Source organism: Cajanus cajan, chromosome 4 (genome assembly GCF_000230855.2).
Source record: "Cajanus cajan strain Asha chromosome 4, NIPB_CcT2T_4, whole genome shotgun sequence".
In the NCBI taxonomy this organism is placed as follows: Eukaryota; Viridiplantae; Streptophyta; class Magnoliopsida; order Fabales; family Fabaceae; genus Cajanus; species Cajanus cajan.
The window spans coordinates 11,471,368-11,486,162 of record NC_138520.1 but is presented as its reverse complement, the minus strand read 5'-3'; the positions used below and the strand labels follow the sequence as shown (position 1 = coordinate 11,486,162).

The following is a 14,795-nucleotide window of genomic DNA, read 5'->3' as shown; positions in this document are numbered from 1 at the left end:
GTAAACATCCTCTTCTCTTCAACCTTTCTCTGCCATGGCCACCACTGCTGAGAAGCTCCCTGTTCCCTGCTCTGGTTGACGAAGGTGGTGATGCGGAGATCTGAAACTCCGCGATTTCCCCTAAATGAAGCAGTGACGGAGACTGGCGAAGGGTAACGATGAATGGCGGCACGAGACGCTAGAGGAAGCTTCTCAAATCGATGAACATGTAACCCGCACGGATTGAACCCGCTAAAACCCAAGTTCTTCATCGGTCAGAAATGACCCCTGATTTTTCTTAATCGATTTCAAACGATTTTAAGAATTTTGGTCCGAAACTGACCGTGGCCGACCGATGCTCAGACCTATTATTTAGCACCCTTGTGCTGAAAATTTTACAATGCCACCCTACACTCCACTTACCTAATTTATCTGAGATATTTTTTGTCAGAGAAAATTTTTCAGCTCACTGCCACTGCAGTAAAAGGACAAATTACCATCATCATTTTAAGTTGATATAAAATGAAGAAGAAGAGGAGCTTACTGTGATCAAGAAGCTTGAGGGGGGACAACACCTGAGTGGGGTCTCACATCACATGCATATCACTCACAGAGGGACTTTTCTTTTCCTTCACACACTACACACTCACTAATCACCCACTTATTCCGATATCTTTTTCTTTTAATGAATATAGGTGTTGACGTTTATTTACTTTTTTATGTCTTTATTTTCGTTTTAGTTGCTTGTGTCAACCTCCATGTCCATTGCATCGAACATGAATATTCCATTTTTTTTCTCATTTAGTTGATAGTATGTTATTATAGTATCAATTTTATTTTATCGTGTTTATTATTTTAATGGTGACGTGAATAACGTGGATTTTCATGAGTCCCAATTAATTAATATGTTATGATAGTAAATGATAGAATAATGGTGATAGATGAGATGTGATATTTTAAATGGTTATTAAAATTTTATGAGAGAATTGATGAAAGTATATCAAATGTAATTGTTATTCGATTTGTATGTGTCTATTTTTATTCTTTATATATATTATTATGGATGAGATGTATTTTTATTTCCTTTATCTGTATTATTTGTGTTTGGACTGAATGTTATTTATAAAAATAAAACAAGTACAAGATAATAAGTTTAAAGAAAGAATTATAAAAGGTCTTGTACTCATAGCATCAAGGTTAAGTTTTAAGATTAATAGTGATTTAGTAGTTAAAATTTTATTTAAGTATTTTATTATTAGATTTTTATTGATTTAAAAGGTTGTTCTTATTTATTTTGAAATAACATTTTGTATGTTTTATTTTGAATGATGAATAAGAATATAAATTCTTTTACAAGATTCTATGAGAAGAATTATTATAAGTTGTTATTTTTGTTATCAAAGAACATATCCTCATTAGACAATGTCTGTAATACAAGGTCAGACTTACATTCAAACCATAAATATAATCAATTCTTAGCATGAGTTGTTTCGGTTACAATCATCACCACTACTATTTATGCATGAAATGCATTCTTTTTCCCAATATCGGTAGATAACCTGTCCATAAAATCCCCATGGTGATAACAAAAAATATCATCACTAGCTGCATGTCTCAGACAACTAGCAATCATTGATGGAAGCGTTGCTAGTATCTCTAGGCCAGTATGGCAACCTTGCAAGTGCTTTCCTTGTCTGGTTGTTTTGATGATTCGTCAAAAATGTGTCTTTCCTAACAAAATTGGGTAGACCTTATTTGGATTCAATCTTCAAAATTGCAATTCATTTTGAAGCAGCATGAAGGATTTGCTAGTGGAGAAGTTGCGAAGATGTGATATTTTTACTTAATAATGATAGAAATTAAAAACAATTACAACTGGCTAGCAGGGTGATGTACATAGTACATGTTATATAGCTTTACCACCACAACCACATGCCCTCTTGAATAAGTAACCCAATAAAAGTCATTACTAAATTGACTTTCGACCTATGTATCTCTTGTACCTTCATGTATCATGCTTGTTAGGAGACAAAGCTCCCACTTGCTTGCATTATCAAAAGAATCAACTGCGTACGGCTATATGAAGGAATAGGGGAAATCAACCAATTAAAAAGGAAATTAATTACCTGGAAAGTCTTCTGAGAAGTTCTTCCCAATGAGGGAGTCATCACAATATATGTGAAAGAAAAAAAATTAAAAACAAATATGATCTACAATACCCATGAAACAAATGTTAGAGATGATCAAGATGGAGAAGATAATAATGTAAAGAGAAGATATTAACGCATGATTCATATGTCTAGAGAAAAATCAAAAAAGTTAAAAAAAAAACATGAAACAAATCAATCAAAAAAATTCCGTAATAAAAGAGGAAGAGAGATCCAAATAACAACATGTGAGAAGAACAAAAAAATTGTTTTTAAGCAGAGATAATTAATGAGATTGATATTTGATTTTTGAAAAGCGGAATTCAAAATTTCAAAGAACAAAAAGATGAATAAATGACAAAAAAGATGAACGGGAAAAGATAAATTAGATGATAAGATTTATTTAGCGGAATTTTTTTTGTAAGAGTGTGACATATGTAATATGTGAGAACCTTCTTTTATTATAGAGTAATAGATAATAGATAGATAAATATTATATATTTCACATTTTCAATATGAGAACCTTCTTTTATTATAGGGTAATAGAGGAGAATGTTTCACATTCACAAAGTAGTGAAAAAAGAGGAAGGGGGAGCCAAATAACAACATGTGAGAACAAAAATAGAGAAATTTTCTTAGGCAGGGATAATTAATGAGATTGGCCTTTAATTTTTGAAAAATGAAATTCAAAATTTGAAAGAACAAAAAGATGAATAGACAGCAAAAAGGATGAAGAGGAAAAAATAGAAAAATTGATAAAATTTAGGTTTAAACATGTTTTAATCCCTTAAACTTAGGATAAATTATTTTTAATTCTTTAAATTTAAAATTATTATTTTTAATCTTTATAGTTTTTAAAAATATTACTTTTTTTTTTTTGAAAAAAAAAATCTTATTTTAGTTCCTTGAGTAACATATGTAAAAGAAATATATTGAAACAATTATATAGTGTCTATGTTTAATGTGATGTTATCACTAGATATTGATAAGTAAATTCTATGCGATAATATTAAATAATTTTTTAACAAAATTTAAGTATAAAATTAAAATGTTTTTTTTTTGAAATTATAAGACTAAAAATAATAATTTTAAATCTAAAAATTAAAAATAAATTTATTTTAGTTAAAAATATATTTAAGTCTAAAATTTATTAAGTGACTTTTTTTTAAAGTGTAGCACGTCAGCATGTGTAACATGTGAACCTTCATTTATTATAGATTAATAGATTAAGTGGCGACAATATATTCGCTTTATACATTTAGATTATGGAAAAGTGATCGGCTATTTCGAGCCATGCGAAAATATTGACATCTATTTTGCCCCCTTTGTTGGTTGACATGTAGAAAATGAATATGGTTGCAATGATTTTGTTTTCATTAACCAAAAGACCCTTTATTAATTATTTATATTATCAAAGCAAAGAAATTAATTTTAGATGTCTTTTTCTATTATGATTTCTCTTTTGCTCGTGCAACACGTGATTTAAAAAATAGGTGTATTGTGGAGTCATTTGAAAAATTTTGAATTAAAAAATTATTATTATCGTCTTTTTTATTATTATTATTATTATTGTTATTATTATTAAGGTGAGAATATAAGTTAATTTTGAACCAATGAAAAATTTTAAACTAATAATAATTACATTATTAATATTTAATTTAAAATTTATGAATTGATCATATAACATCATTTTATATATATCATAAAATTTATAGCAAATAATATATATATATATATATAATATTTAAGTAATTTTTATAAAAACTAATAGACTTATTATAAATAACGATTTTTAACTGAATGATACTATAATTTTTGTATATATCGATGCATAATTTTTTTAAAATAATTTTAAATACTCATTATATTTATACATTTACAAAGGAGATCCGTTTACTAATCACTTTTTTTTTAATTAAATATTGTAAACTTTGCAATAACAATAACAATAATAATAATAAAATTTAATATATTATTTTTGCAATAATTTTTTTAAAAATTTCTTAAGAATATATATATAGATACGAAATAGATGTTTTACCAGGTAGTATGAATAATGGGGCCATGGTTTTGACGTTGCCAAGTGATTATTGACATAGGGTTCAATAAAATGATGGGTATCCCTCTCGAAGGGTAGTTACAGTCATTAATGCAGAAACATGTGATCTCACTCACATACGACATAAATAGTTCTTAGCTCACACACCCAAAGGCGAATCTTATCTCATCATGGATTATCATCTGCGTTGTAATTGTGTGGAAACATGTGTGCCCCATTATTTAATTTTTTATCAATATAGTGAAAGATTATGTAAAAAGTATAGTTCTCAAACAATTATAAAATAATATAAATTTAGGTTTTTTTGAAATATTTAATTTTTATCATTATTACTAGAATTTCTCTAATTACATGCGACTTTTCTTGCGAATTTTTCATAAAAATTTGAAAGAAACGTTATTTTTATAAATTTTTCTGCAAAATTTTATCTACAGGTAATACCTTTATGGATAATAAAATTCGCAGGAAATTTTCTTGCAAAATTTCTTGCGAAAAAAATTCGCAGGAAAGTTTCCTGCAAAACTTTTCTGTGAATTTTTTCGCAAAAAGTTTTGTAGGAATATTTTTTACGAAAAAATTAAAGAAATTACTATAAATTCTATAATAATTCTTTAACTTTCAAATGTTCACAATGAATTATCCGAAATATTTGTTTCCATGTCTCCAACATGTGATACATAATCTTTTAAATTCTAGTATTGTAGATTATAAGTTTAACACTCAACCATACAAATTAACTTGTAAGGTAAGTGTTGTCCTAACTTATATACTCTTTAATTATTTTATTTTCAATCGATGTCGAACTTGAAGTTTTTTTAAAATATTAAACTTATAAATTTAAATAATTTTTTTATTTTTCTTGCCGATTAAAATTTGCAAGAAAATTCGCAGGAAAAGTTACCTGTAAAATTTTTCTACCATTTAGTAAACATTACTTGTAAATTTATTTTTGCAAGAAAATCTGCAAGAAACAAAATAAAATTCTTACAATATTTTTTGTAAATAAATTCACAAAAAATTTCTGCGAATATTTTTTTTACAGGAAAATGATACTTTTCTAGTAGTGCATGTTTATAAGATATTTGCTTTAAACATAAATTGTATTCAATAGTTTGTATATAATTAAATTTTATGAGATAAATTTCAAGTCTTAAATTAATTAAAAGGATTTTTAAAGATTAAATTAACTCAAATTTAAGAGATAAAGGACTAAAATGAATATTTTAAAAAATAAAGGACCAAAATAAACCCAAAAAATAAGGTAAAAAATTAAAAATATAATTTATTAAAAAATATAGCTAATTAATAATATTAATATATATATTGAAATAAAAATAAAAATATATAATTAATTTTTAGAATTTATTTAATATTTCAAAAATTTATTTATTTATTTTTTATTTCAAAGGCTTACATGATAGTGCTTTCAATATTCAGAAAGTGAGCATTTCCTCTCAAAGTGAAGATGAAAACCATATCCTAATTAGTAGGAGGTAACTTTTTGTAAAAGATTTATGACGTGAATTAATTAGAAATTACTTTTATTATAATATTTTTAGACAATTATCACAAAAACTAATATACTTATATTATAAATTATGATAAGTTTATGATTTGATAAAAATTTGTGTATTATCTAATCCTTTATTAGTATTAACTTTATTTAGTAAAAATAAGATAATATAATATTGTGGGTTATTTGATACTTTATTAATAAATAAGTAACAATTATAAGATTACCTATTTATAAATTAATATCTAACTTATTTAAAACATGGTTGCATAATTGTTGAATAACATTAAAATATTCCATGCGTAAATGGTTATAATTAGATTTAATGTATATAAAGTTTTATTTATTTATTTTTTATAGTCAAATGTTTAACTCTCTCACTGAATTGGCTATTTTAAGGATAAAATAATTTTTTTTTATAATCATGACTTTATGTCTGAGATATTAAACAAAACTTAATTTTTAATTAAAAAATATAAATATCGAATCATCATTTCTATTAATAACTTTCGATAGTCATTAAATTAATTCTATAAATAATTATTTAAGATAATTTTGATCCCAACTTAATATTAATAGTATGGTTTATGAAAAAAAAAATATATTAATGGCATGATATTTACATTAACATATTTTATTGCATTACATAAGTGTTTATAAACTTTGATAAATAAAAATCAAAGTGAGAATAATAAATGTTAATATTTTATTTTATTAGATAAAAATAAATAAAAAATAAAAAATTTAATAAATAAAAAGAATTTGACATACGAGAAATCACGTAATTAAAACGTTTTCATTAACGAGTACAATTCAAATTTACAATACTAAAACGAACTATTAACTTTAACACATTTTTTTTAACATATTGTATCTAATTATCTATACTAACAATTTAATTCACACATCATATATTACCAGAATTGACCTATTGACGATATCTGTATTAACAATGTAATACCTATAACTAAATTTTTTTCCCCCCCTAATATCCACATTAGGTTTCTAACTATAGAATTTTTAATTGAGATGTGACACACATGATACAAGAATATTACTATCTCCATTTCTATATAAAATTTAATGATATAATTCATTAAAATTAAAAGAAATAGTTAATTTAATTGATAATAATAAATTTATTTTATTTATATACATTTTTTAAAATCATACTTATAATATTTTTCTTTTCTAATTAATATTTATCTTTTTTTAATTAATTAGAGTATATATATTTTTAAAGAATTTATGATAAACACATTTTATCAATAACTAAAAAAATATTTTTTAATTAACAGTATTTTAATTTAAAAATAATTAATTTATGAAATAATATAAATTGAGTTATATATAAAGTAACAAACAGTTGCATCTTATAAATAGGAAAAGAGTTAGAATTAATTTTTGTCTATCTATTAATCAAGGCCGTATCTAGGAATTTTGAGACCTTAGGCAAAAATTAAGATAGGGACCTATGTTAATATAGCCTAATAATTTTTATGTTATTTTTCTAGCTTTTTGAGCTGTAAAATTATTTATTAAAATTTTATAATCAAGTAATTATAACATCTCAATCTCAATATATAATATAGCTAGCTCATTCAATCTATCTTGTAGCATAGTTGATCTTAAATATGATTTAATCAATTTTAATTTTGAAAAACTTTTTTCAGTAGTCGCAACCGTTACAGGTAATGTTAATAATATTCTATAAGCAATGTATGTATTTGAAAAAAAACATGATCTTTTTATATAGTTCAATATTTGTAATGGTGTGTTAATCTCATTTGTTAGAATTTCTATCAATAAATTTAATTCTGAAAACAAATGAAGACCATGAATATCATAATGGTTCTCAAAAACTTCAAATTTTTTCAAGATTGATACAATATTTTTTCAATTCATCTTCCACTAAAGATTTAAATTTATTTGAATCAAATAAAAAACCAAACATGTTTTCATATTCTAAAAATTGTTCAAATCAACTCTCAATAGAAGAAATAGATTGATCTATTATATACAAAAAATAATCAATGCGAAAAGAATCTTCAGCAGAATGAGCTATCTCATCACTATCAATGTCATCAAAATGTTTTTTCCTATGAAGCTTACATTTTTCATTGAACTTAGGCTCTATATCCATTTCAACAGTCATTTCTTTGGTGGAATCTAATATAGATGCAAAACCATTTTTCATATAATTTTTTAAATAAGTTATAAGGTCTCTTAAGTGATCTATAGCAACATCTATATGCATATCTTTAGATTGCATAATCTTACTTACATAATTAACTGCAAAAAATATATCATACCAAATATTCATTCTCAATAAAAATTCAAAATTCTCCATCTCATAAGTCGCTAAATACATGACTTCACTCTTTATCTTAGGATCTTCAAAATTCTCCTTTATAGAAGGGTTTGTCAATACAATATCATGCAAGAAGTCCAGTACAATGGATTGTCAATGGTGATAACTAAGAAAATGTGTTGATGTTATTGAACAAACACCCAAAATTACACTAACTTAGTAGTTTAAAGGATCTTACAAAATAGGAATCAACCAAGAAAAAAGGCAGAGTAGGACCGTATTGCTCCCAATCAAGCTCTTAAATTAGACGAGAAAAAGGAATTGAGAATGAAAATGGAGAGATGATGGGATTATTTTATGGTAATTGTCTGAGGGAATATTTTATAAGAATTATTTTTATCAAAGGAGCATAATATAATTTTATTCACGAGGTCTCCATTTATAGAGAAGATTTGTTATACAAAATCAAATATTGATATTATCTTATTCCAAAAACAAGGAAACAAATCTTAAAATAATCAAAACAGATTAAATTTAAATATTTAAAATATAAATAAAATATTCTTATCAAAAACTAATTTATTTTCCTAAAGATATTTAGGCATATTCCCAACAAGAGAGAATGAGCTAGAAAGAGATATACCAGAGAGGAAACAAAGAGCTTGAAAATCTGTCATCTGTAAAAGACAAAAGTAAGTAGTAGTGACTTTTGATTTACAAAAACTAATAAATGGGTTGTGATCTTTTAAGTAATTTTAATAATAAAAAAATAAGAGATATAAAAAATGTAAGATATGTGTCTTATAAAATATTGGGTCTTATCTCAAATATTATTAATTTTTAAAAATTAATTTATATAATACTACTATTAAAAGAATTTAGAGACTTTATAAGTTTGAAAGCTCTAGACATTTACCTTAATTACCTTATTCAATATCCGGCCCTAATTTCATAATTTATTATATAATTTACTGTATATGTTAATTTGCATAAAGGCATTGTTAGTTGAGTCATGAACAGGAGCTGGATTGGGTAACCTAGTATTTAATTATTATTATTTGTTTGGCACATGATGCACGCAGCAGTGTGAGTGACTGAGTGTTGGTGTACCTTTGCTACTTATTTATGATTTGTGCATCTTCCAAGTAGCTTGAAGGAGAGGCCTCAAACTATGACCATGCCTTATCTAATCCTTCTTCCTCTTCTTCTCTCCACGCTGCTTCAAACTGCAACTTCTTCTTCCCTGTACCTTGGGAAGGGCTTCAGCTTCACCCATCGGAAACTTTCCCCCAATTATCCCATTCAGAATTCCATCAACGAATCCTATGCAGTTATCTTCGATGCTGGTAGCACTGGAAGCCGTGTACACGTCTATCGTTTCAATCAACACCTTGATCTCCTTCATATTGGTCAAGACCTTGAGCTCTTCCTTAAGGTACGTCCCAATACACATTTCACATCTTTTCCTTCATAATTTTGTCACATATTATCCCCATATCAAGTCTAGTAATAATATAATACCAAGCATGAACACATATATTTAGACTTGAGAAATAAGACTATATAAGAAAAAATAATCTATCAACATCAATTAGCAAAAGTATTAATCACATATAAGATTGTCAATCTCGAAAATTTATATAATCTCATGAAAATTTAGTAAACTCAAATCGTAAATTCATATCATAAATTTGTAAGAACTTATTTAATATAAAAAATATGTTAAAAATACTTTAAAATAATATAATAACTACCATTCAACTTCATATAAAGCAAAATAACATATTGTAATGATAAAGTAGCAAAGTTTAGTAACAATTTCACATAACACAGAACTCATAAGTTCTTAAAAATAAAATGATCGGAAGAATTTAATTCAGTCGACATGATAAAAAATAGAGAAAAATGGGATTGGATAAAAAATATATTAGATAGAGAATAAAAAAGGAGAAAGAACACGATTGAGTTAAAATCGAGAAGAAACTTTGTCTTGGTGGCTGATGCGACTCGAGAAGAGCAGTAAACACTCCACTTGGAGAACGAAGAGTCTGGCTACGAGCATGACGAGGAGTGACTAGACTCTTCGAGAACGAAGCGTGGAGGAGAAGAAGCAGCGCGGTGCGGCGTTGATCAAAACGATGCGCGAAGGAGAAGTAGCATTGCAGAGAGAAGAAGCGGCGCAACCCGGATCCGAATGACGCTCAAAGGAGAAGCGACGTGAATGAAAAAGATGTGCAGGGAAAAGCGATGCGAAAACAACATGCGAAGGAGAGAAGAAAAGAATGAACGACAAGGGTAAGAAACCTATAATGAAACGCACGTTTTGGGATTTGGTAAACTCCCAGATCTTGTAGTAAACTCGCGTTTTCACGTGACATTACCCGAATTTGCTCGAACTTACTCAAAAACGAGTTTACTTCCGAATTGTCCAATTTTACTTCAATAAACTCGTAATTTCAGATAATATTAGAAATTGTAACTCGAAATTGACAACCATGACAACATATATCTCTTAATTAATTATGTTAGAAGGAGAATATACATCTTATATACATTCATTATTTTTGACAAAGATTAATCATCAGTTTAGTTATGTTGTGTAAGTCATTTATATTTATGTTTTGGCTTTGGCTTCTTCTCATTAAACTTTTTTACGGTCGGGTTTTAATATAATTGCAGACTAAACCAGGTTTAAGTGCCTATGCCGAGAATCCAGAAGAAAATGCAGAATCTCTTGTTCCACTTTTAGAAAAAGCAGAAGCTGTTGTTCCACAGGAGTTGCACTTCAGGACGCCCCTTAAACTTGGAGTGTGTATATATTGCTCAACTTAAATTCACATTACCATGTATTTGGCTCGTCTATATTCGTTTAACAACCATGAAACCGTATTTTATAAATAAAAAAAAGGAGGGAAAAAAGGATTTTATGTTGAGTTGAGAATGTCATACCGAATTAATTTTACTTTGTTTCTGAAAGAAAGATAAAGGAAAAGAAGTGAAAGAAAAGAAACTGAGTTTTTTTTTATTACATTATATTTTTTTTGGGATACATAGAGAAAAGAAATGGAGTAAAAATTGAAATGGTTATTTAGTTGTTTGGTAAAAGGAAGAAAAAAAAAATGACAGAATGAATAAGAGAAAAGAAAAAAAAAAAATTAAAAGATATAAATACCTAATAAAAATCAGATATAATAATTTTATTTATATATCCATACTATTATATGACAGAGATACTTGTTTTATATAACCATTTTATCCTATTTTATTATACTCATAAGTTTAAATCAGTTTTCTCATTGAAAATCTTTTTCGTCTCAATTTTCTTATCTTTTATAAATAATTACTCATGCAATTATTCACTACATAATTTATTTATTTTTATTTTAAAAATAGAGAGGTCTACCTCTTTTTCTCTAATTAAAAACTAAATTGAGTATAGAAAATTTAAAAGTTAAAAGTAGACATGGGATGTTTAAGTTTGTGATTGACTGAACTTTGTAAACTTAATTTTAGGTAAATTTAATTTTATAAACTTAAATTTAAATTATAAGTGAGTTTGAACAAATTGAATTACATTTGAATTATTTTTAAAAGCAATTTTAATATAATACACGTTGTTTAATATTTATATAAAAGTCACTTTTAAAATTATAATTACTAAAAAAAATGACTTTACTTCAAAACGCATAATTACTGTGAAAACTAATTAAGGTTAGCATACAGCCTCGATTTTATTTCTAAATCACAAACCAATACACACATTTAACCCAAAATACTTAATTACAAATTAAATTTGAGAAGGTTTTTGCTTCCTTAACACCAAACTAGTCACACCTGACAAATTGCACGTGTGCAAGTAAACTGTAACTGTATGGTCATCTTCCAACTTCCATACATATAAAATTGATTCTAATCTAATGTATGCAGATTTTGAAGATTTATATATTTTTAAATTTTCATGGTAATGCAGGCAACTGCGGGTTTAAGGGCATTGGAAGGGGATGCTTCTGACAGGATCTTGCAGGCGGTAAACAAACATTACAGTTTATTATGCATCTCATGTTCTCTTTATATATATATATATATATATATATATATATACCAGGCTTACCCATCTTCCAACAAAATCATGGAAACAAATTTTTTCAGAAGAGCAAGATGATATCTTCTGGGATCAAAATCTAAAGTCTATCATTTCTCAGATAGTCCAATCACAAATAAACCTCAATCCCAAACAGCAACCTAAAACATTGGTTGAGCAGCCTTAGCCGATTACCCAAAAACAACCATCTTCCTACCATTTAAAAGAAAGAAGATTTTTTCCAATGATTCAAATGGAGCCCGAATTCTGGGATCCTAATCCAAATAAAATTTGCGAAAAGATATTTCCACCAACTTTTCTTTTTAAACCCCTCAGTCTTAATAAGACGAGGAAATTTTATGAATTTATCTTGGTGGATTCAAAATCTGTTTCTATTAAACACAATTTTGATAAAAGTGATAACTAGCTTATCACCCATTCAACTCTTCAAATTTTAAAAGTTTTAACTTTTAAAGATTTTGAAACAAATCCTAACCAAGTCAAAAAAATTTCCCAGCCTTTTGACTTGATTGGTTATAACTACTAGGATTATATTAATGCCTGGAAAAATGTTTTCTGGTTCCAGAATAAAAATCACAGGCATTCTTAGTTAATCTATTTTAAAAAGAATGTTCGATATTTCTTCCCCCAATGGTTCGCCGAATGATGGGAAATTTTCGGACCAATCCAACATATTCTTCCCCAAGATATTAAGGAAGGATATAACCAATTTAAATCAAGATTTGAAGAAGGAACCAGTCCGTTTCATTCCTCTCTTCATTTCTTTTCAAAATTCTCAATAGCTTGGATCTTGGCCTGGCAACACCAGTACAAGAAGAACTCTAACTCCAAGCTTCTTCCAATCCTTGGCAAGCAAGCCTCGGTCAAATGGTGGGATCAATTTGATGCCTCCCGTGCAAACACTCAAGGAGTGGCTCTTTGGTTTCAGAAAAATCCTAAGAGTCTCAAAGTTGCTGACCTAGAAACTTGTAAGTTTCCAAACAGGAAAGCGCAAATTGCCGCAGCCCTGGCTGCCTTAAAAAGTGATAAAGTTTTGGCAGCTAATCTTCATCAAATCCTAGAACTCCTTCAGACAAATTCAGAATCAGAATCGCCTAAAGACAAAAAGGAAGTTTCCAGATCCAAAGGAAAATCAAAGAAGGAAGCCTCCTCTCCATCATCTTTTTCAGGATCATATTTCTAGAATGTAGACGAGTGCTTTGGGATTAATCTTGATGCAGCTACTAATTCAGAAGAAGACTAATCCTTCTACTGTTCATCCTGCGAAAGGGTACTGTTCACCACAACTTTTCACTATTCACTGTAGCGGAAGCGGAGGACTACTGTTCACTGTAGCGGGATTTCAATTTTACCGTTGTAATAGTAACATTTTTTTACTATTGTAATAGTAAATTTTTTTATAAATAGCATCTCTGCCCATGATGTTAGGCAGAACTTTCATTTCGTGAAATCTGAGAGAGCTTAGAGTGAGAACCTCTCCCCTCTCTATCTTGCCTTTGTAATCTTTTTTCAATCAATACTATTTTGTATTAAACTTACTCTTCTCTTCTCATCTCCTCCGCCCTCTTTGTCTGGCTTTGCCGTAGTTGGGCTTTAACGTTTATATGCTTTAAATTTACTTTCTGCTTATTTATTTTCTGCATTTTTACTACTTTTATTTTTTGGTTTTCTACATGGTAGTCAGTCTACTGCCTACTTCTCTCTGCCTTTTCCCGTAATCTTGCTCTGATACCAGAGGTATCTAAGCTAGATCAGAGAAGGATCACGGGAAAAGGCGGAGAGAAGTAGGCAGTAGACTGATTACCATGTAGAAAACCAAAAAATAAAAGCAGTAAAAATGCAGAAAATAAATAAGCAGAAAGTAAATTTAAAGCATATAAACGTTAAAGCCTGACTGCGGCAAAGCCAGACAAAGAGGGCGGAGGAGATGAGAAGAGAAGAGTAAGTTTAATACAAAATAGCTGTATTGATTGAAAAAAAGATTACAAAGGCAAGATAGAGAGGGGAGAGGTTCTCACTCTAAGCTGTCTCATATTTCACGAAATGAAAGTTTTGCCTAACATCATGGGTAGAGATGCTATTTATAGAAAAAATTTACTATTACAACAGTAAAAAATGTTACTATTACAACAGTAAAATTGAAATCCCGCTATAGTGAACAGTAGTCCTCCGCTTCCGCTACAGTGAATAGTGAAAAAGTTGCGGTGAACCGTACCCTTTCGCAGGATGAACAGTAGAAGGATTAGTCTTCTTTTGAATTAGTAGCTGCATCAAGATTAATCCCAAAGCAGTCGTCTTTATTATGGAAATATGATCCTGAAGAAGATGATGGAGAGGAGGCTTCCTTCTTTTATTTTCCTTTGGATCTGGAAACTTCCTTTTTGTCTTTAGACGATTCTGATTCTGAATCTGTCTGAAGGAGTTCTAGGATTTGATGAAGATTAGCTGCCAAAACTTCATCACTTGTTGTGGCAGCTAGGGCTGCGGCAATTTGCGCTTTCTTGTTTAGAAACTTACAAGTCTCTAGGTCAGCAGCTTTGAGACTCTTAGGATTTTTCTGAAACCAAAGTGCCACTCCTTGAGTGTTTGCACGGGAGGCATCAAATTGATCCCACCATTTGACCGAGGCTTACTTGCCAAGGATTGGAAGAAGCTTGGAGTTAGAGTTCTTCTTGTACTGGTGT

At 28.3% G+C, this 14,795-nt stretch overlaps 1 protein-coding gene across 1 annotated transcript; it reads left to right on the top strand.

The window, feature by feature from the left end:
* The first annotated feature begins 8,735 nt into the window (after positions 1-8,735).
* On the top strand, positions 8,736-10,942 carry LOC145949251 (nucleoside-triphosphatase-like). The gene is made up of 2 exons (XM_083072227.1): positions 8,736-9,444; positions 10,689-10,942. The coding sequence occupies exons 1-2, from the start codon at positions 9,181-9,183 to the stop codon at positions 10,839-10,841; spliced, it is 417 nt and encodes a 138-aa protein (XP_082928353.1). The 5' UTR covers positions 8,736-9,180; the 3' UTR covers positions 10,842-10,942.
* The last annotated feature ends 3,853 nt before the right edge of the window (positions 10,943-14,795 follow it).

Coding starts and splice junctions, on each gene's coding strand:
- LOC145949251 (XM_083072227.1), top strand. CDS start 9,181: ATGACCATGCCTTATCTAATCCTTCTTCCTCTTCTTCTCTCCACGCTG. Junction 9,445..10,688: donor ACCTTGAGCTCTTCCTTAAG/GTACGTCCCAAT, acceptor ATATAATTGCAG/ACTAAACCAGGTTTAAGTGC.